Genomic DNA, 23,632 nt, shown 5'->3' with positions numbered 1-23,632 from the left:
AGACAAAGAGAGAGACAGAGACAAAGACAGAGATAGAGAGACAGAGAGAGAGAGAGAGTATCTCCTCCCTTTAAATTTTCAGAAAACTCTCCATAGTTCTTTTGGGGGTGAGAAACTTGGTTGCAAGACAGAAAAATGTTGAAGAAATGCGTAAAATGAGTAGAAGCTCTAGCGAGTAGTTTACAAATAATCTTTCCTTTATTTTCTGAAGAAGATTTTGTGGAGATTGGCTTTTGGGGAGTCACTGTGGAGGGTCGTTAATTCTAGCCCCTATCTCTCTGAGACCCCTCCTCCATAAACTATTTGGTCAGGGAAGAGGGATAATTTTACAGTTTTGCAGAATGAGAATTTTGTCTTTTAATTGCTTTGCTCAGGGACTTCCAGTGCTTGAAAGTCTGTCTGCCAAGGCAAATTTAAGAACTATTTAAACACAATAAAGTCAAATCTAAACAACTGGAAAAACATGAGTTGCTCATGGGTAGACTGAATAAATATATAATAATTCTACCTAAATTTATTTATTCAATGACAAACCAATTAAACTATCAAAAAACGTTTTATAGAGCTAAAATAATAACAGAATTCATCTGGAAGAACGAAAGCTCAAGGATATTAAGAGAAACAATGTGAAAGAAAGTAATCTAGCCAAACCAGATCTCAAACTGAATTAGAAAGAGGTAATTAATTATCAAAACAATTTGGTATTGGCTAAGAAATAGAGTGGTGGATCAGTGTGAAAGATAAAGAATCAATTATATTGTGCTAAATGACCACAGTATTTTGTATGTAGATAAACTCGAAGAAAAGTTCATTGACAAAAACTACTGGGAAAACTGGAAAACAGTAGGGCAGAAACTAGGTATAGATCAACATCTTAACTCCCTATATCAAGATAAGATCAAAGTGGGTACATGATTTGCATGTATAGGATGATAAGCAAATTAAGAGAGCGTAGAATAGTTTATCTATCAGATTTATGGATAAGGGAAGGAATTAGAACCAAAGAAGATATAGAGGGCATTACAAAAGTAAAATAGATAATTTTGATTATATAAAATTTTAAGTTTTTGCCCAAATAAAACCAATACAACCAAAATTATAAGGAAAGAAGAAAACCAGAAAAAATTGCTACAAGTGTCTTTGATAAAATCTTCATTTCTCAAATATATAAAGAACTGAGTCAAATTTATAAAAATACACATCATTCTCCAAATGCTATATGGTCAAAAGAAGTGAACAAGCGGTTTTCAGACCAAGAACTCAAAGCTCTCTAGAGCCATATGAAAAAAAATGCTCTAAATCATTATTGATCAGAGAAATGAAACAACCTATCAGAGTGGCTAATATGACAAAAATGAAAGTGTCGGATGTTGCAGGGGATGTGGGAAAACTGAAACTTAATGCATTGTTGGTGGAGTTGTGAACTGATTGAACCACTTTGGAGAGCAATTTGGAACTGTACCCAAAGGATTATAGAACTCTTTTACCTGGTAACAAACACTGTTAAATCTATTTTTTTAAAATAATTTTTTATTGATAGAACGCATGCCAGGGTAATTTTTTACAGCATTATCCCTTGCATTCATTTCTGTTCCGATTTTTCCCCTCCCTCCCTCCACCCCTTCCCCCAGATGGCAAGAGTCCTTTACATGTTGAATAGGTTACAGTATATCCTAGATACAATATATGTGTGCAGAACCAAACAGTTTTCTTGTTGCACAGGGAGAATTGAATTCAGAAGGTATAAATAACTCGGGAGGAAAAACATAAATGCAAGCAGTTTATATTCATTTCCAGTGTTCTTTCTCTGGGTGTAGCTGCTTCTGCCCATCTTTGATCAATTAAGGCTCTCTTTATCAAAGAGGTCCACTTCCATCAGAATACATCCTCAAACAGTATCATTGTTGAGGTATATAATGATCTCCTGGTTCTGCTCATTTCACTCAGCATCAGTTCATGTAAGTCTCCACTGCTAAATCTATATCCCAAAGTCACTTAAAAGGAACAAGGACTTATTTGTACAAAAATATTTATGGCAATTCTTTTTATGTGGCTAAGAATTAGAAATCGAAGTGATACCTAATAGTTGGATTATAGATAAATAAGCAGTGTTATATGTTGTAATGGAATATTATTGTATATAAGAAATGACAAGCAAGATGATTTCAAAAAAACCTGGAAAGACCTACATAAAATAAACTGATACACAGTGAAATGAACAGAGCCAGGAGAATGGAATATCCAGTAACAACAAAATTATATCATGAGGAACTATGGATGACTTGGCTATTTTCAGCAATATAATGATCAAAGACAATCCCAAAGACTAATGATGAAGTATACTATTCAGCTCCAGAAAAAGAAGTAAGATTGATTGAATACTGACTGAAACATGCTATTTTTAACTTTCTTTAATGAGTATTTCTTTTACAAAATACTTAATATGGAAATTTTTTTTGAGTCTTCTTGTACAAAATAATTAATATGAAAATATTTTACAAAATTGTACATGTATAATCTATATCTTGATTGATTACTATCTTAGGGAGGGGAAAGGATAGGAAATGATGGAGGGAGAGAATTAAAAACTCTAAAATTTGTTTTATGGGGCATGGCAATAGGGTTAAGTGGCTTGCTCAGCGTCATAAAGCTAGTAAATGTTAAGTGTCTGAGGCTGCATTTGAACTCGGGTTCTCCTGGCTTCAGGGCTGATGCTCTGTCCACAGTGCCATCAAGCTGCGTCTACTCAAAACTTTAAATAAAAATGTTAAAAAGGGGAAAAATTTACTTGGATCATTATTCACTTTTTTCACCATTATTACTTGGATTCATTATTATTATTAATTTTTAAGTTTAAAGGGCTCTTTTCCCTTCTGAATAACTAAAATGGAAAAGGGTAGAATAGACTATTTCCAAGCCTGTGCGTGTAAGGACAGAGAGAATGTCTGGTTGTGCCTTAAACCAAAGAAAAATAAAATTAAAATGACACTCAGAGATCTAACCGCTAGTCTTGAATTGCTAGACCGGATCAGTCTATCCTTTGGGTATTGGATTAGGGGCAAGGTACCTTACTTTTCAGCAATCGGCTAGTAAGGCCTAAAACTGCCTGACCGTTTCATCAGGCATCCTGCTGGCAATTTTGAGGTTTTTGAATGTCATTATTGGGTCCTCTCTCACAGCAACAGTAGCAGCAGCAGCTTGTCAGATCAAATCAAGCTCTTGGCTCATCCAAGCAGGCCTCCAGCAGCTACAAGGCTCTGAGGTAGCCTTGTCCCTTCCCCATCCCCTGCACACTTGAGTCATTACACAATGCTCCATCAGGACAAGAGGGTTCCTCCTAGACTCTGTGGCAAGCAGTTTCCACTCTGAAAACTGAGTATTTATTAATCTTATCATCACCTTAGCTCCAAAAGTAGCTGCTTATTAAGGTCAGAAAATTATTCAGCTCCAGCATTCAGCTCTTAGTGAGATGTGCTTGGCTTTCTGCAGTGAAGTCCAGCAGTCAGCCAGTTCAAGCGGAGAGAGGATAATTTCCAGGCTCAGCCTCTCTGCCTCCTCTCCCCGCCCAAGTCGGGAAGTGGGGATTTTCCTCACTTGTTTGTGCAGGGCTGCCTTACACGCTTCCTGCTTCCTGACCCGGTGCCCTCAGCCTGCCACGGTTGGGCAATTGCTGCTGCTTTGGGGGCTTCCCTCTGGCCTCTTACTCATTCTCCTTTCCCTCTTTTTAGACCCGAGAAGGAAAAACTTGAAGTGGGGGTGGGAATGATGTTTTTTGAATATTTAAAGAATTGATTTGAGGAGAGAGATTAGATTTGGGCTGTTTGGTCTCTGGGAGCAGAGCCAGGGGCAATGGATGCCAAGAGGCAGAAGTTTGATGATTTAAAAAAAAAACAAAAAACAAAACCAACTTCCTAACAGAGCTAACTGATAGAGAGATATGCTTTCTCATTTCAGTGGAACTTCCCCTTTACATGAGGTCTCTCTAAAGCCTGGATGACCATTTGTCAGATTTGTCGTGGAGATCTTTGTACTAGATGGTCTCTGAAATACCTTTTAATTTTTTAATTAATATTTTTCAATTTAAAAAATCGATTTTCTTTTTCTCTCACCCTCACTTCCCCTCACCATTGGAAAAAAGAAAAGAAAAACAAACATGTAAAAAATATTCATAGTCAAGTAAAACAATTTCTGCATATGTCTCATTCTGCAACTTGAGTCCATCTCCCTTCTATCAGGAGATGGAGAGTATGCTTCCTCATTAATCCTCTGGAATCATGATTGATCCTTATATTAATCAGAACTCTTAAATCTTCAAAATTGTTTGTTTTACAATCTTATCAGTATTGAATAAATTATTTTCCTGGTTCTTCCTACCTAACTTTGTATCAATTCATACAAATCTAAGATTTCACTAAAGCTGTCCCTTTTCATCATTTCTTATGGCATAAAAATATTTGATCCCTTCTAATCTTGAGAATATTGGTTCTTCCCTGTCTCCTTTTTTATTACCAGTAGGTTCTAGACTGATAGAGTTGTATGTTGCTTTGCTGCCTCTTTGGTTATTTATGCTGGGAAGACAAAATAATCATTAACCTCGAGGACTGAAATTTTCTGCTTCTGGATCTGTCAAAAAAGATTAGGTCTGAGGCCTAACAACAAAGTCACAGGATAGAGGAAGTAGAATGGTTTCTAAATTTGTAGACAGAAGATCCAGATTCAGTTTCTGACTTTGTTATCTATTAATGATCCTTTGATCACCAAGTCTGGTGGTGATGTCTCAATCCTCATCCTTCTTAACTTCTCTGCACCATTTATTACTATTGACCATTCCATATTCAAATGATAATTTATTCTCCTTGGGTTTTCATAACATTGCTCTCTCTTGGTTCTTTTCTTACCTGTTTGCTCCTTCTCAATCTTTTCTGGATCATTAACACATTCTGTCACATTCTGTAACCAGAGGTATTTATTTTTTCTCTTTTTATACTAGTTCTCTTGATGACTTCATCAAGTTTAGAGGCATGATAGTAAATGTTTGCAAATTGTGTCATCAAAAAAACAAAAAATATGCCCAAGTGCACTTTTAAATTTAATCTGCATTACCACCATATTTTCTGTAATTAAAAAAAAAATCTAGATTATCAACAAAACAATAAATCAAGTTCTTATTTGTAGTTTTTGATGATTTCTATAAATGGTCAAAATGAAAATTTAACAACTGTCTTTGTTAATAAATCTCTTTGATAAGAGATGGCTCAAGTATGGCCTGACAAGTTCATAATTTATCAACTGTATATAGCTACCTATTGGACATTTCCTGCTGGATGTTCCATAAGCATTTCAAGCTTGACATCTAAAATAGAACATCATCTTTCCCCACAGACCTACTTCTCTCTCTCTCTCTCTCTCTCTCTCTCTCTCTCTCTCTCTCTCTCTCTCTCTCTCTCTCTCTGTCTCTCTCTCTCTCTCTCTCTCTCTCTCTCTCTCTCCCCTCTCTCTCTCTCTTTGTTTTGGACACCATCATCTGAGTTGCACAGGTTCATAAGCTTGGTGTTTTCCTTAACTCCTTATTCTCACTAACCTCACATATCCAATGAATTGCCAGATTTTGTCTCTTCTACCTCCAATCATAACTCTCAAATTGGTCCTCTTCTCTCTGCTCATACAGCCACCATCCTAGTTCAAGTCCTTATTACCTTTGATATAATGAGGCAGTTGTCTCCTAATCCCTGCCCTAAGTCTCTCCCATTCCAGTCCATCTTCCACTCAACTGCCAAAGTGATTTTCCTAAAGTATAGGTCAAACTATGTCTTTCCCTACTTGATAGAATCCAGTAGCTTCCTATTACTTCTAGAATAAAATAGAAACTCCTCTATTTGGTATTTAAAGCCTTTTTCAAACTATCCTTAGTAGGTAGATACATATATATTATATAGGAGATAGTTAAGTTATATCAGTATATACTATGTAGAATAGGTTATGTACATTTACATTACATATCTATTATATATATGATATTTACAGCCATTTATATTTAAAGTATATATGACATCTGGCCCCAAGTTTTTTTTAGTGTATGTGTGTATATATACACACATATACACATATAAATATGTATGTATATATACATACATATATAAATACATATAAAGATATTATATATATTTTACATAGAATATGTATATTTATATTACATATCTCTATATAGTATATATTTGACTTTTAAAACCTTTATGATACATACACACATATATACCAACCTATCTTTAGTATATATGCATACATATATATACATATACAAACAAATACATACATATATGTACACATGTATAATCATGCATATACACACATTTAAAATAGCATGTAGAATAGGATATGTACATTTAAGGACATATCCATATATAGCATATATTTGACATTTAAAGGCATTTATATATGTGAATACATATTTATTATATATCCACTAATAGCAAATACTATTAGCACATGCACTATATTAATAGTAAATACTATTAGTACATATATATTAAAGTAAGCCTACATTAGTATATTGTAGTATTAATATATACCATATTAACAGTAAATACTATATATACTAAATACATTCATATATATGAAAGGCTTTAAATGTCGTATTTATATACATATACATATATACACACATATATATAATATTCCTCAAAAAGGAATGAAGTGACATCACTATGTTGGAGTCAAGGTGCAGTAGGTCCAAGCATGACTGATCAGATCAATATGAGTCTCACAATCAATTCCAAACTTCTTCAGAAAGTGTTCTACATATAGATATGCCAAATAAATGTACATATACTAATCTATGCTCTCTTTATCATCTTGATACACATACATAATATATATTAAATTTAGCAATATTATCTCCTTTCACACTTGTGATCCAGCCAAATTGCCCTGATTATTCTTCACCACACATCTCCTTTTCTCTCTGGGTCTCTGCACTAGCTATCCTCCATGCGTTTCTTCTTAACTTCGGCCTCTTAGAATCCCTGATTTCCTTCAAAACTCAACTCAAATGTCACTTTCTACATTAAAGCCTCTTCTGGTTTCTCCAGCTATTAATGCCTTTCTAAAATTTTCTTTCTGAAATTACATTATCATTATCGTGTTTGTGTGTGTATATTCCCTTGATAAAATACGAGCTCCTTTTAGGCTTCGATGGTTTCATCTTTAACTTTTTCTCGCCAGTGCCTGGAACATAATAGGCACTTAGCAAATCATTATTAGCCTGACTGATTGAAAGAGAGCTGGGTTTGGTTGAAGAAGCTCAGACAAATCCCTGACCTACTGCAGATCCCAGATATCCTGCATATCCTCCATCCCTTGCAATCCCTGATCCATTACTTCCTTTGACAAGAGACCTAAGGAAATCATTTTCTCTGTCAATATTTTATCTGCAGAAAAAGGGAAGACTGGGTATGATTATCTCTGGGGTCCCTTTAATCCCTCCATTTCTATTTCTTTAATTCACCATAGCTGCCATAGCCACCCTCCCTTTCTAAGTTAATCAATAATTTACAAATGGCATATCTGGATTTTGAACATATATTCTTTGACCCCAAATCCAAAACCATATGAGCCTGATGGTCTGAGGTCGAATTTGAACTCAGATCTTCCTGACTCCAGTCTATCCACTGAGCCACCTGACTGTCTACGCCTTGGTTACTTTACCAATAAAAGAGATTTAATGGCACCAAGCTTCAGAGGTTTGTTGTGAGGTGTAACTAATAAAAAAAATCCTCAAATATGGAACATATTGCTGTCTAAATGCCTGTAAGTTAATAGCCCCGTTATGGACAGAGTTAAAATCCTTGGCCTTCCAAAGGACTTCTTTCTGGCCTACTAACCTTGGAAACTGCCTTACCAAAAATGGGGGCTGCTGGAGAATGATTTTGTAGGGCTCAAGTTATAGCAGAAACTGCGTTGGCAATAATTAGAGTTCTTTTCATGGGAAGTAAAAGTGAATTTTATTTCTAGGCCCATTACTATATGGAATTAGGGAAAGTCAGTGGACCTGTTTGAGAGACAGGTACTACTATTAATTTTAAATGACAACAGAAGCTTGCTCTACATCCAGAATTCTTAACCCGTGGTCCATGAACTTATTTTTTAAGATAGCATTTGATAACATTTAAAAAACATTATCCTGCAAGGAAACCAGACTATTAAAAAGATACATGGTGCAAAAAGAGTTAAGGATATTTCCTCTATAGATTAATGAAATTAATGGGAAGAATAAATGGCCTACATTTATTGAACATATTCTATTCCATGGGATATGGGAAGAAATGGGAAGAATGATAAGAAAGAAGGAAATGGGACTAACATCACTAGGTCTTTCAGGGAATTGCAATATTGGGATTCCTGCCTAAATTCCTTCCCTTCCAACCTCTCTTTTTTTTTTTATGCCAACTCCAAACCATTGTGGTTTGCTAAGAACTATCCAAAATTAGTTTTCCCACCCATCATTTAAACTCACCAATGAATCATTCCTGTTCCTGTGCTTTTCACCATTTATGAGACTAGATATGTTTCAAAAGATTTAGAGATGACGACAGAGTATGTCTATAAAGGTTTTGCACAATTTCTAGCAAACCCCTTGTGTTATGACATCTCCTTTGATAGTTGACGTCTATGGTCTTCTCCACAGAATGTTTTTAAATGCACAAAATGAAATACATAGGATTACAAAGGAAACATACTCAAATAAAAATGTACTTTTTTCCATCCAAATTCATAGACCTCTTGAAATTTATCCATGGCTGCCCAGGGGGAGTGAGTGGTTTGTAAATTCCAAATTAAGAACTCTTTAGAACCTTTGCCTTTGTTTTTCCTGGGAAATAGCAAAATGTTTGTTTATTTTCCTAGCTGGATTCCATAAGGATTCATGTTTTCCAAGGACAAAAAAAAAGACACATGTGTTTACTGAGGAATCTTTAGGGCTCCAGGTCTTGGAAGAAAAAGAAACCATTAAATTCAGAGCATGTCAAGTTGAGTTGGTATATAAATTATCAAAGGGTTATTGGATGAATTTAAAAATCCCATAGTTCACAGCTGACTTATCTTATCAGGCTCAATTCTAGTTACTGTTTCCTTTTTTAGACTCTAGTCCTATACATCTCTCTGTGGAAAAGTGCTTTCTCCAATGACTAAGATTAAAAATAGACCAGTTGTATCCAAACTATTGATGATATGAGAGGGAGAGGGAGAGAATGAACAAGAGGGGGGAAAGCAAAGACTGAGAGACAGAGATAAATATGGAGACTAAGAGGGAAAGGGAGAGGGAAAGAAAGGGAACAGGAAAGCAGAGAAAACATTAACATGTTTGTGTGAATTTTCTCCAGTGATTTAGAAAATAATTTAAAATGATCAATTATAATGTTTTAAAGGATTATTCTTTGACAAGTATAATTGACATTTATGTTAGCCTTTGGCAAAATATATTACAAACTTAAAAAAATTTTTGATATTTTTATTTTTCCCATTTACATGTAAAACAAATTTTTTGGTCTTTATTTTTAAAACTCTGAGTTCCAGATTCTCTCTCTTCTCCCCCACTCCCCATTAAGAAGGAACATGTGAAGTTATACAAAACATATCCGTAAGTCATGCAGTGAAAGAAAACATAGATCCACCCCCCAAAAAAATAAAGTTAAAAAAAGAGTATGCCTCAATATGCATTATATATATTACAAACTTTATCCCAAGAAATCAAATAAGCATTAGTTAGTCCCTACTATGTTCAAGTATTGTCTCAGGCAGTGAGAATAGAAAGACAATATATAAAACATTTCCTACCCTTGGGAAGCCTATTTTATTGAGGAGACAGCATGTACAGAGATAACTATAAAAGCTATTGGAGCTAACACTTTTAGCTGGGGGATCAGAAGAGCGTAGAAAAGTGGTATTTAAGTTGAGTTATAAATTAAATTAGGGGTTCTAATTGGTAAAGGTTAGAAGGGAATATATTTTAAGCATTTGAGTCAGTAAATGAAAAGACAGAAATAGATGTGCTGTATGTGAGACCAATTGACTGATTGTAGAGTGTGAAGGGACAATGACAGGGACCTGGTTGGCACAACTTCAACTTCACAATTTGATCCTGTTGAAGTACTATAAATATCATCTGTATATGCTCTCTCAACCTATCCCTCTCCCACACATCCTGGAGGAGCAAGTGTAGCTATAGCACGACAGTTTCTAAGATACCCCTTAGATATTATTATGCATCTGTTACCAGCTACTCCTTCTATTGTTGCTACTGTTTCTCTTCTTATCCCCAAATTATTTAATTACTAGCCACTCAGAAGCAAACTCTCCCCAATTTCCACCTACAATTCTCTCATTCCCATTCTCTACCTAACCTATGTCTTTCTCAAACCCTGATCATCATTTTCACTATGCCCTCTGGAATTCCTGTTCCATTGTGAACAACTTTCTTCTGGACCTCTTTCTCTCATACTTCTTATGTCTACCATCTCTCACCTAGACTTAGCTGTAGGCTGGTAATACTGTTTTTCCAGCATTATCTGTACCTTCTCTTTCTCTTCCTTGATTATGCTCTTATACACACATCCTTCTAGAGTCTCCCTTTACTTCTATCACTTAGCAACATTTCCTATTTTATGATTCACTCATTCAAAGTTTTCTACCCTTCTTAAATTATGTCAGCTATAGAATATATATCCTAAGGCTATATCTCTCTCCTTTTTCAAAGAAAAATTTATCTGACTCACTATCTTCTCCACCCAACTTATGTCCTTACACTAGGGGACTAAAACATTCATATGGATATTTTAGAAAATCCTTACTCTCTCGGTTTCTTAGTGTTTTTACATCATTTCTTCACTTTATCTCAGCCATAAAGGCTTGGCTACTCTTCAGTGGTTCTCAAACTTTTGTTTTCAGTATCTTTATCCTATTAAAAAATATTGAGGATCTCTCGAAAGAGTTTTTGTTTATCTGGATTATATTTATAGACATTTACCATGTTGGAAATAAAAACTATTTTTGAATTTGTAGACCTTCTAAAAGGGTTTCAGAAATCCCCAGGCTTCTCTAGACCATACTTTGAGAACCACTGCTCTAGATCTTATCCATAATAATTGCATATTGATTGATCCATTAGAATAGATGTTTTTCACCCTTTTAATGTTATTGATTCCATTTGTTGTCATAGTATAACTTGTGGACCCCCTTGCAGAACAATGGGGTTTTTAAAAATTGTTGTTGTTTGTTTATTTTTAATTGTGATGGAAAGAACTGTGAAAATTCAGTTAGAGGCTTGTTTAAAGAAGCAATTTTTTTTCTCCCATTCAAGTTTGCAGATTCCTTAAAATGTATCCAAGGACTGACTGGGGTCTGTGGACTCCAGGTAAAGAACTCCTGAACTGTAGATATTATTATTATTCCAGTTTTACAGAGGAGGGAACTGAACCTAAAAGAAGTTAAATGATTGAACATATTACATAGCTTATTACATAGCATAAAAATACCAAAGGACAAAAAAATAAGTGTGGAAGATAACTAAAAGAAAGTAGACTCACATTTCATTTTCCCACCTGTCTTTTCACACTGTTAGATTGCAGATGGAAAATGACACTGGATCTAAGTAGAAGGTAGAGCTTAAATCTAGATAAACATCAATCTACTTATAATAGCTGGGTAGCTCTCAGTATGCAGATAGATATCTGTGACCCTGTAGGGGTTTTACAAATGTATTGATGTATTTTGGACATATATTGCATATATTTTGACACTGTCTATGCCCAATAAATGCCCAATTAGTCACCCTCAACATCTTCCCCTTCCACTTTGAAATCCTAGTACTAACCATGATCTTGTATCTTGCCAGAGTTTCACTGTCTTTCTTTATTGAATTTATCATTGTGTATGTTGTATTTTGGGCATCGCTTTCTTCACTACATATAAATTCACACGACTATCTTCATATTTCTCTAAGTATCACTTTGCGTAAAATGCTGAACTTGGAGTAAGGAAGACCAGAGTTCAAGGCACACTTACTAGCTGTATGATCCTAGACAAGTTACTTAATCTCTGCCACCCTGAATTTCCTCATCTGTAAAATGGGGATAATAATAATAGCTACTTCCCAAGAATGTTATGAGAATAGAACGAAACAAGATTTATAAAGCACTTTGTGAACCTCAAAGTGTTAAATCTAGAAATTATTATTCATTTCTTACCATGTGGCAGTACTCTTGGGAATCATGGTGATGTGTATCTGTTCTTAAGCATTAATTAAACATTGCTATAGTTCTTTTGGCCATTTCCCCAATCATTGAGCACACATTTTGTCTCCAGCTTTTTGATGATTCCAAATAATGGTGCTGTAAACATGTTATTTTTAACATGTGGGTCTTGCTGTCAATAACTATCTTGGGGTAAGCTCTAAACAGTGGGATCTCTGGGGTAGGTAGAAGTCTTCACGTTGTAAAACGCTCCATAGCTCTGAGACAGTTATCTGTACTGTCACCGAAGGAGACAAATTCCAAACATAATAGTCCCTGGGGTGCTTCATTATTCAGCAGTGTTTTTCTCTCTGTGAGAGTTCTACCTTTTGTATTCCTTGTGGTTTTTGTCTTTAGGGTCAGACAAGGTCATGAAAAGTAGCTAATGATCTGAATTAGAAAAATGAAAAATCTACAGACATAACTTCCTTACTAAACATCCCATTACAACACTGCAAACTCAACATTTCTCTTGACCACTTTCCACTTCACTTCACTCCAAGAACAGTAAGAAATTCAGGGCAAATCTGCTTGAGTGCAGGAGACTGGACTAGATAATTCCTTCAAATTTTCTTCAAATATAAATTTTGGTCCCATGATTTTATGCTCAATAGCCAGGTCAACAGAAATTGGGAAAATAAAAGGTTTTCTCATCTTCAGAAACTGCAAGAAAGAAGGTAGAAAGGTACTTTTGAGAAGCTAAGAGGGAAAGGACTGACATCTGACTAATCACATGCCTGTTTCTGGAACTGAAATGCACTGGGTGTGTACATGAATGGTCTTTTCCCAAAGCTGAGCCAAAGCTATTACAATGATACTTTTGTGTCCCATTTTTTCCTGTAAATCAAGTCTGAAAATGACCCAAACTCCACATTCCTGAACATTCAAATGCATGAGGCAGCAGACACAACATTACTAATGTAGTCTTAATTTGCCTCTTGGAACTGGGAATCTACTCACTGCGTTTCTGCTGTCTATTTAAGAATATAACCCTAGAACAACCTCTAAATTCAGTCATAAGAACTAAACAGAATGGGTCCCACCTGATCCAGAGCCTGGGGGAAACAACAGGCATTTGAGGAAAGGGTCCAAGGTTGAAAATATTTGCCAAAAGTTCTCACACCAATGCTCCTCTCATTGGCCTTTGAAACCCAATGCTCCTTGATTTATTTGGCCCTGGAGTCATGTGATTAATTGGGATGCTGATCTAAGTTAGCAGAAAAATGAAGGAAGCTTGCCTTAATTGGATTATCAGCAAAGAGAAGAGCCAGAATCCTATGCTTACTTTGGCCCTTACATGTGGCAAAGATGCTTTTTTGGACTCTTCAAACTACTACTCTGACTGATTTTGAAACAGGGAAATCAAAGATGTCTTGTACAAAGTAGATCTTAATTTTTTATGAATAAGGAACTAGGGGTTGAAATAATTCCTGACTGACCTTTGACTTTTTATTCCTCTTTTTCTCTGAGAGACTGTAGAACAGATCCAATGGCAAATGAGTATGAGAATTCTTGATGTAATACTAACTTACCTATGGAAGCTTACCTGCTTCAGTCACCACATGAAGTAACCTTCTGTTTCATGTCAGGGCTGGACTCAGATTATCTATGGACGAATCTTCAAAATTTCTAAAAAGAAGTTTTTCCTGCTTCTCTTCCCTCCTTCTAGCATAAGAGTTCTTAACTCTTTTTGTGTATATGTTGGGGCAGATAGATAGTATAGAAGGTCAAACAAACTTAGAGTCAGGAAAATCCAAGTTCAAATTTAGCTTCAGCCACTTCACTACCTGTATAAAATTGGGCAAGTCATTTAATCTACTTGCCTCAGTTTCCTCATCTGTAAAATGGAAACTAAAACAGCACATATCTTGCAGGGCTGTTGTGAAAATCAAATAAGACGTTAATTATAAAGTGCTTGGCATAATGCCTAGCACATAGTAAGTACTATATAAATATTAGCTAATATTATTATGTGTGTCATGGACTCTTTTTGTCAGTGTAGTAAAGCCTATAGTCCCTCTTTTTTTTTTTTTCAGAATAATGTTTTTAAATATATAAAATAAAATACATAGAATTATAAAGGAAACCAATTAGGTTAAAATGTAGTTATCAAAATATCAAACAAGTTTGTGAATTCTAGGTTTAGAATGCTAATCTGACACATTGCTACTCTTGAAACTAGGGGAGGAGAATCTTTTTCTTCTGAGCAGCAATTAACAAGCATTTATCAATCACCTCCTATGTATTAGTCTTGGGAGTGCTATAGCAGTAGTTAATTTGGAACCCTCTCAGATGTGAATGACCTCTTCAGATCTGGCAGAGAGTATTTTGCAGACTGAGGGCAGACAATATTGCAAATTTACTCCATATATTCACATATGATATATATGAATTCATATATGATAGTGGTGCTTGGTTAAACTATGGAAATATTTTCATAAGTATTCTTTATCTAATCAGGAAAGAGTAATGCTTTTGTGAAGACCGGAAAATGCTGGAAAAGTGCTGGAGGACCTTTAGACCCTACCCACATGGAAATCTTACTCTTCCACCAAAACATGAATGAAGGAGTGTGATCATCTTGATAGGATAATTGGTCTTTAAATGGGGAAATGACTTGGATGTTGTGTTGTTGTTGTTGTTGCTGTTTTTAAAGAAGGGATCCATATATAGTCATAGGATTGAAATGAATTAGGAAAGAGAAAAAAAGAATATTCTATATGTAAGAGGCAGAATGGAATCCACAGTAAGAGGAAAAATGAAAGCTACCTTATTTCTTTGGTTGAAATTAAAAAAAAAAAAAAAGAGAGAGACTATGATTACATAGTTGACTTCTACTTTGTCAACTCTTCAGTTCAATGGAGAGTGAGGGTCACATTAGTAGGGAGTTCTTTTCTATTGGCAATTTTCATGGACTTACCTAATATTTATCCTTGGACCTTGTAGAAATAGGTTACAAGGACCCAGTTTGAAGCAGAGCCACAGGCAATGAGAATTACTGTCTATTCTGTTTAAATCAATACTACCACATTAAACAACTGGGTGTGAATCAAAGGCTGGAAATAAATATAACACAAAGCCTTTTTTACAGGCAATAGTCAAAGCCAAGCCTTTGGCTGGAATATATTCAAAGCAGCTTGAATTTAATTAAGTTCAAAAGATGATAAAGAGCTGAGGTTCTTGGCCACTCAGTTAAATTATCACTATTGTTAAAAAAAAAATGCAGCTTACAATGCAATCGACATGTTTTTTTTTTGCTTGTGCCTTATTTATCAAAAGGTAGTGCATGGGCTTGGTTAGGGAAATGGTGGTCGTCCAACATAGTGATAATCACCACTACTTAACATTTGTAGAGCACTTTAGCATTTACAAAGTGCTTTGTTGACCATAATCCTACTGTGATATTACCATTTTATGAACAGAGAAATTGAGACTTGGTGCCTGACCCCTGAGTGAAGATTTGAATCTAAGTTTCTCAGATTTACTTTTTGTGATCATTCCCCTAAAAATACATAGTACAACTCTTAGAGTTCTCTCCATTTGAGGAAGGGAAAGGGCCTGAAAAAAACTGAAACTTCGAATTTCCCTAGGAACTTCCCAAGTTCCTCATTTCAGAGGTTCATGTCCTGATTGCATCAGACCATACAAGGTCCAACTTCTTTCTGATGGTAAAAATTCCAGGGTTTTCATATACAAACAAGGTCTCATGTAACATCTAAAACCCAGGGCTAACAATTGTTCCCCACTAAAAGGGCTAAACCATCCTTTATAATTTTCTAAAACATTTTAGCTAGCCTTAATAGTATATCTATCTGAACAGACAAGCCCTGGTTAAATGCTTTGCAGCTATTTTTAAAATTCTACTAAAATGTGTAGGCCAGGTTAACAGGAGTGAAATGAATTGGAATAAAGGGGGAGGGGTTGGGTGGAGAAAGGTGGAAAGACTAGGCAGGGTGTTGTAAGATTCCTCATTTGGTTTCAGTAGCCGAAATGGCCCTGAGTGAGTGAGTAATCATTGCAATTTCATCATGAAGTCCCTGCTAACTAAGGTCAGGGAATCTAGCCAACTATAGCTGACTCAACATCTCTTGACTGGTTGGGTCATATTAAAACTTCTTCTAATCCAGTCCTGGGCTGTTGTTGCCAGAGAGATTTCTAAATTATAAAGCAAGATTCTGGAGGACTGATCTTTCTAAAGAAGACGGGAATCAACAGTTTTCTTTTATTTCTTATTCAACATATGAAAAACGCTGTTGTCTTTTCTCCAAGAGTATGAAAAAGAAATTATGGCTATTGTTAAAAACAAAACAATATTATCTTGGCCACTGAAGTCATCCCAGAAGACCTAACTTTACTAGTATGATTGAAGGTTGGTTTTAGAATTGGAAAATACCTTAGAAATCTATCTGACCTTTCAGTTATTTGGATGATTATGTCCAAATACCAGGTTCACAAAGTTTAGAGAGTTATACACACACACAGAAGTGCACATTATTAGAGGAAGCAATGGATCTTTAGTCAGGAAGAATAGGTGGGTCAATCTAGTAAAGTCATTTAATCCTTGCCTCAATTTATTCATCTGCAAAATGAAGAAAAATATTTATCTTTCATGGTTATTGTGTTAAAGAATGAAAAGGGGTCCTCCTGAATTTCTCTTTTTGAGTTGATATATTTTCCAGAAACATTGGATCCAGAGACCCCAGGAGGTTCTGAATGACAAGGACAAAGCCACTCCCATTCCCCCATAGGTGACATAATTTATTGTGTGCATACCAAACAGGACTCCCTGTGTAGCCTTGGACGTTGACAGACACCAGTCAGCCTGCACTAAGTTGTGAAACTGCTCGTGCATATGAAACCCTTTTAGATAAGGCCATCATCTCTTCAAGGTCTAGCAGTTTCCAAGAGAAAGGAATATCTCTTTTGCTATCACCTTGCTCTTCCTCTTCAGGAAGGATTTTGTTCTTTTACTACCTTTGCTATCTCTCTCCTATGTCATACCCCTTTAGGGGAATTTGTGTTTCCTCTTCCTTCCTTTTGTTGTACTGTTACAAACATGCAAATTTCTGAATGAAGTCTTTGGGTTCCACCTGTATGTTCATTCCTCTTGTAATAAACCTAGTTTTCATGTAATGTTGTGAAATTGGTTAACTGTTAACAGTTTTGAGGATCAAATTAGATAATATTTGTAACGTATTTTTGCAAACTTTAAAGTGACAGCTATTATCACCATAATGCAACAAGTAAATATAAATAGTCATCTTATAGTGCCTTAACATTATTGATTCCTTATGGTTCCATGTACTTTTAACTTCATTACCAGCATAAACGACATAGACACTGCTCTGAACCACCTTAAAAACAACAACAACAAAATTAAAACACTAGATTCAAGAGTTCCACAAGAATGCATTTTTTCCTTATTGTCCTGGTTAGTTTCCGTTTTGATGGCTCATGGGGACATGACAATGATGATAGATTCTTGAAAGTTATGACAGCAGATTTCAAGTGATGCTACTTTTCACCATTATACAAAGGCTCGGATTATGGGCCTGGCAATGCTTGTCATCTGAAGAGCAACCAAGCTGAGCACAGAAAAACTTATCACCAATCACAATATAAGAAACCATCAATTAAGGCATGGAGAGGTTGCATTCTGCATTGATGAGGATAGTATACACATCAATAAAATCCTATGACAATAGAGGCATTGAAGGAAGACCAAAATAATACAATTTATGGGGAAAATAATGGGATTGGAAAATTTTTATTAGCCATATGACTTAAAAGACTCCCCTATAATTGAAGAGCATGTCTTTATTTAAACTGTTATGGGTTATTATTCACCCCTCCCCCAAATCTGTACTTTAAAAATAATTTAAATTAACGACAAAAGTGGAAATGAAGGCCCTCTGGAGCAATGAAGGCAAAGTCTTTTTTTTGGACTTCTCAGCCTCTCACTGCTCTATGATAGTAGGGTGGTAAATAATAGAGTAGAGGATAAAGCTCTAAGATGGAAGGAATGGAAATTTCACTATCCATTCCAGTTGACACATTTTCTGCAGCTTCTTACAGGGACTTTTAGTTTAGCTTGGGCTCCTAATTTTGTCTTAGAGTGCTTTTTAGAATACTAGGGGATATACATAAGTGATAATTGTTCAGGGTCCCACTTCCAGTACATTTCAAAAACAGGACTTGAACTCAAGTATTCCAGGTCTTAAGGTCAACTCTCTTATCTACTTACTATTGTTGAGATCCGGAATAGTGAAGTTGTTGGGTAGAAACTAAAGAACTGATAAAATTAATCCCTGGGGCAGGCAGGAAAAAGGCACTGACAGAGATCAGTTTAGCTCCGTGGTTCCACCCTCTGGGGAAGTTGTCCAGTCAGGAATCTAAGTTATGTCAAACTCCCAGGATTCATGCTTTGCAGAAGTCTTGGGCAGCCTCACCTTGCTATATCTTATTAGAAATCCTAGTCATGTCCCTGAGGTTAAATTTTCCTTTATAAAATTTACTTTTGGGGGGTTGGGGAGGTAGTTAGGTGGTAGCGGATAGAGCACCAGCCCTGAAGTCAGGAGACCTCAAATCTGACCTCAGATACTTAACACTTTCTGGCTGTGTGACCCTGCACAAGTCACTTAAACCCCCAATTGCTTCAGCCAAAAAATAAAACAAAATAAAATCTTCTTTGATGGTTCATGCTATACTCGTTGCCCTTCTTTGGGTTAGTCTGCCAGGCACTCTGCCTTGTGGTGTCTTTCCCCAACCCCACCATGCCACGAGATATCCCCCCTAATTCTACTATGTTTTTCAACCCCTCTTTGCCTCCTTATAGCTAATTAACTTTTTTTTGGGTGCTATGTCACTTTCAGGATTTAGCCTGCCAGCTAAGGGCATGCTCCAACCTAATGGAGTGTTTCTTTTCTCCTGGTAAATGGCAAGTTCCATTAGGGAACTTGCCCTTTCCATCATTAATTATTAAGACCTCTTTCATATGCTCTCCCAACTCATATTTACCATTCCTGGTACCTATTGTACCTTTTATTTTGTCTGTAACCTGTTCCCATAAATAAATCTATTTTTTGCCAAAGAGAATAGCCATTGTGAATTCTTCACATGACTGAAACCCAAATTTGTTGCCTACCATCCTCTGGTATCTACACCAACCACATTACTATGTCTTGTTGCTTCTCATAATGGCAGGAATGGAGTCTTTTTCTCTATCTCTCTTAAAAGGTCTATTTCAGCTTCTTTCAAGTGAAAAGGAATTGAGCTGAAAGGTACCTCAGAGGACATTTATTCCTCCCTTCCCCAATTTTCCAGATGAGAAAAAAGAACCTGAAGAAGTTAAATAAGTTGCCGAAGATCACATGAATACTACCAGTATAGAAATTTGAACTTAGGTCATCAGCTACAAATGGGTTCTAATAAAGAGCTTGTTGAGTGAATGAACTTGTTTCCTTATATGTAAAATGAGGCTACAACACAGCCTCTTAGTTACTCAATAAATATTTGAAGGAACATCTGTCTTGCTTGACTTACATGATAATAGTGGGAATAAAATGAAATAATGTGCATAATTAGACAATATACATTTTAAACTGTCAAAATACTATCTAGCCTGCTGGGAAACTCATTTTCCAAGGAGAATTCCCTAAGCATGAGAAGGGCAATCACTAGGGCTTTCATCCTATTTCAGAATAGTGAAAAAAATTCCAAGTTTAGAATTCAGAGAATATCCTCACAAATACTTCAGGCATAGCTTTATTGAAACCACGATGGAGTATTTAATTGGCACACTCATAATAAGATCTCCACTTAAACCATAATTTAAATAAACAACAAAAGTACAGGTAGCTCTACTAGTAGAGGTTGGGTTACTGCACACAGAATCTTCCCTCCCTCACAGACACAAAAGTAGTTTTACATCCAGCTAATTAGACACAAAAGTAGGTGGGAGCCTAAGGCCCAATTTTTTGTTAGCATGCACCCACTGATGTCGAACTCCTTTCTTTATTCCTTGTATTATTTAGAAAAGAGAGCCCTGTCCTTCCAGGGGGAAACAGTGGCCATGCAAACAAAAATGGTTTAAGGATAAAGGCATTTCATAGAATGCAAACAATAATCTCATATTTCACAAACAGAACAGAGGGGGACCTTGTCTTGGTTATCATTGTAGAAACAAAGGTGGTTTGATTGCTTTGTTAGGTTTTTGCTTTTATTTGTTATACTTCAGCATAGTAAAGTACTTTACATGGAAGCTCCACAGTCCAGAAGAAAGCCATTGAGTTTCTTGGAAGAGAAGAGTATCAAATTCTTCATCAGCAGGTAGGAGCCTTTTTTTTTTTTTTAAAACTTCTCCCTGAATTTTCCCAAGTTGCCACCTGGTGCTGGTTCCAAAGGTCTAAAATGCAGGCAGTGTCAGGTTGTTTTGCCACTGCCTCATCAGTGTAAAACGTCTGTTTGGCTCAGAAATGCTAAGATACTCAGCTCATGCTCTGTGTAGGTCTTCCTCCTTCTTTTTTTGCTATTGCTAATTTCCCCCAAACCCAAATTACGCTTGGGCACATTACTCTTGAACCCAATACTTCAACACTTAGTCTGATCTCTGAATCAACTGCTGAAAGTACCATGGTCATTCCAGCACTATACACATTTGACCTCAAAGACAACGTTGAACATATTCCATGGTATCCTTTTTCTTCTTCTGTATATTCTTCACATTAAGGTAACGTTGTTGTTGTAAAATAAGGCTATGGCTAAATACTTCTTAAAAAGGAAATTCCGGAAAAATCTGTCATCTTCTACATCTTTTCTCTTAAGGCTATGATTGCAATTCTGGAGATACATAGGAAAAGTTTCTAAATTCTTCCTGGTTAATCATAGGAAGATGTCCCTCATCAAGTGGAGTTAAAACTGGCTCTTCTCTTATAAAGTCAAGATCAAAATTACTGACATCTTCTCGGGATTTCTGTGAAACAAAAAGAGAAGAGAGATGAACTTGAGACTTGAATCATCTTGCATTAGTCTAGGCACATCCCCAAAATTTCAAATAATGGCTTTAGAACTCTCATTGACAATTTTATTATTGCACTAGTCCATAAATATGATTAATAATTAAAATACTTTGTGCTACAGAACTCTGTGTTTTTAATGCCTTTAAATCCATTAAGTTAATGAATCACAAGAAAATCTTACTGAGTAGTCAATGTTAGACACTAAAATTAAGGAACTTCAGCATAATCCCAAAGATTAAATCTGCCAATAGTTATTAATGCTCTGAATTCTTTCTTCAAAGCAAACAATAATAGTAAACTTTGTACAAGCCAAAGAAGAGGGACTTTGTATTTAAGCTGTGCATCTCTCCCAGTATTTAGGATAATGAAGATACATAACAGAAAATGAATGCTTATTGTTGAAAGCCTTCATTGTAAGACTAAGGGTAGGAAATAATGATCTACAGTCTTATTAATTGGCTGGCTTTCTATTCACTGTGCCTTGCTGCCATGTAAATATTTTAGGAGTCTTCCTGGCAGGATGCACTCTTCACGGTAATGGAAGACAAAGGACATTCATCTTTTTTTTTTTTTTCTTTCTTTTTTCGTGAGGCAATAAGGGCCAAATGATTTGCCCAGGGTCACACAGCCAGTAAGTGTCAAGTGTCTGAATCCAGATCTGAGATCTTCTTGAGTCTGGGGCTAGTGCTTTAACCACTATGAAACCTAGCTGCCCTAAATTTAATTTATCTTTGGCTCCTGATCTACAACACATCAGGCCATTTGAGACTAAAATAGCTGCATATTTTATACCTTTGGAAAGATTTCGAACAATATACACAGAGATGGTGCTAGAGTTTTTAATATCCTGTGTAAGTACGGGTCAAAATCCTGCAAATCTTTTTTCTCCCATCTTTTCCAGTGTCCTTTCCCCCCAAGTATCAGCACTATTCTTTGCCCTGCTTCTCTCTCTCACCATGCCAGCTAGCTCTTGAGCTTACCACAAGTTCAACAGCTGCCTCCCTGAGAGCTCCACCCTAGACAGCTGTGCATGGGGCACCAAGGGGACTGTCAGTAGGGGTGTTGGTAGAGAGCATTTTCCTGGCTACTAGTTCCTGAGTTCTGCAGTTAAAAATAAGATCTTTCTAATTTAAAAGGCCAGAGTCCATATTAAAAGAACTAAGTCTCACTTTTTTTTGTTTGTTTTCCACAGGGACTTTGGAAAACTACAGAGCTTTCAGTTGTCAGGAAACAGAAGGAAATTCTTGTATCAGTACTACACTAGTCATTATTCAAACTATAGAACCCCTTGGGAGGTGAGTCTCAGATCTGGGAGAATCTCAGGATATGCAAAACTCAGGGAGATTTCACTAGAGTTTGAGGAGCATGAAGAAGGTGAAAAGGCAAAAAAAAAGAAAAAAAAAAGGTATACAAGCAATAAACATTGAATGGCTTGGACATTTGGATTGAAAGCCCACCAAGCAAGGGAAGCATAACTTAAGGTTACATTGTAAGACTGGAGCATCTTATCTGTTGTATGACTTGTAGAGGATGCTTTCAGACAATTAATGGACAAAGAGAGACTTTTCTCATATTGCCTTGGGACACTTACAATTCTGGGTCTGAAGGGTGGTTCTAGTTGACGCTGGTTCAGTTGGACCCAGTTAATTTCTTTAAAGAATGGATGTTTCAAGATGGTATGCTCACCACCTTGAGTCACACTTCCCAACCGCATATTGGGATTCTTGGTCATGAACTAAAAAAGAAACAGAGAAAATAGTTCCATTTATACATATTCAAGGTGTTATAATATAGATATATGTTGACAATGGTAGAAAGGTCTATGGGAATCTTTCTGGTGATTCTTATTTAGCTGGCTGCATTTTCCATCTGTATTACACAGGGGCAGAACACACACAGCCCGAGGCATTTTTTAAAAGCAGAAATACATCCATAATCATACTCTTTATCAATTCCATTTCAGATGGTCCAAGTCACCAAAAAAACTAAAATAAAGTTGGAGTGTCCAATTCTCAATTATGTAAACTTTTTTTTTTCTTTTTAAGGGAAACTTTTATACAGACTGACTTTCTCTCACATTGTAGCTCCAGATGGGAGTGTCATTTAGGATTGGAATTCCTTTTTGGAACTATTTCCTAAGAAACAGTTCTTCTGAGAAAAATGAAATAGATGCCTTTCTCTTTCCTACTATAATGTAACCACAGCCAGTAACAGATCTTTGTTTTGTTTACAGCAAGTTGGTTGTGACAAACCAATAAAATAGAGTTCTCTGGCTGTCAGAAAACCAAGGTATCTCTCCCTGTCCCTTTAAAAAACAGAGAGTATAGTTTT

General features: G+C 36.0%; 1 protein-coding gene and 1 long non-coding RNA gene across 3 annotated transcripts in view; one reads left to right on the top strand and one right to left on the bottom strand.

Moving 5' to 3' along the window:
• LOC127549600 (uncharacterized) overlaps positions 1-23,632 on the top strand; it is a 1,392,683-nt gene that overhangs the window by 4,851 nt on the left and 1,364,200 nt on the right. The window lies entirely within an intron of this gene.
• PRKCH (protein kinase C eta) overlaps positions 20,033-23,632 on the bottom strand; it is a 260,486-nt gene continuing 256,886 nt past the window's right edge. The window contains exons 13-14 of the mRNA XM_051977769.1: positions 22,893-23,036; positions 20,033-21,255 (exon numbers count right to left, since the gene is read on the bottom strand). Coding sequence (XP_051833729.1) covers positions 21,109-21,255; positions 22,893-23,036 — 291 coding nt within the window. The 3' untranslated portion in view covers positions 20,033-21,108. The remainder of the gene's footprint in view (positions 21,256-22,892; positions 23,037-23,632) is intronic.

Source organism: Antechinus flavipes, chromosome 2 (assembly GCF_016432865.1).
Source record: "Antechinus flavipes isolate AdamAnt ecotype Samford, QLD, Australia chromosome 2, AdamAnt_v2, whole genome shotgun sequence".
In the NCBI taxonomy this organism is placed as follows: Eukaryota; Metazoa; Chordata; class Mammalia; order Dasyuromorphia; family Dasyuridae; genus Antechinus; species Antechinus flavipes.
This window is presented reverse-complemented; position numbering and strand designations above follow the sequence as displayed.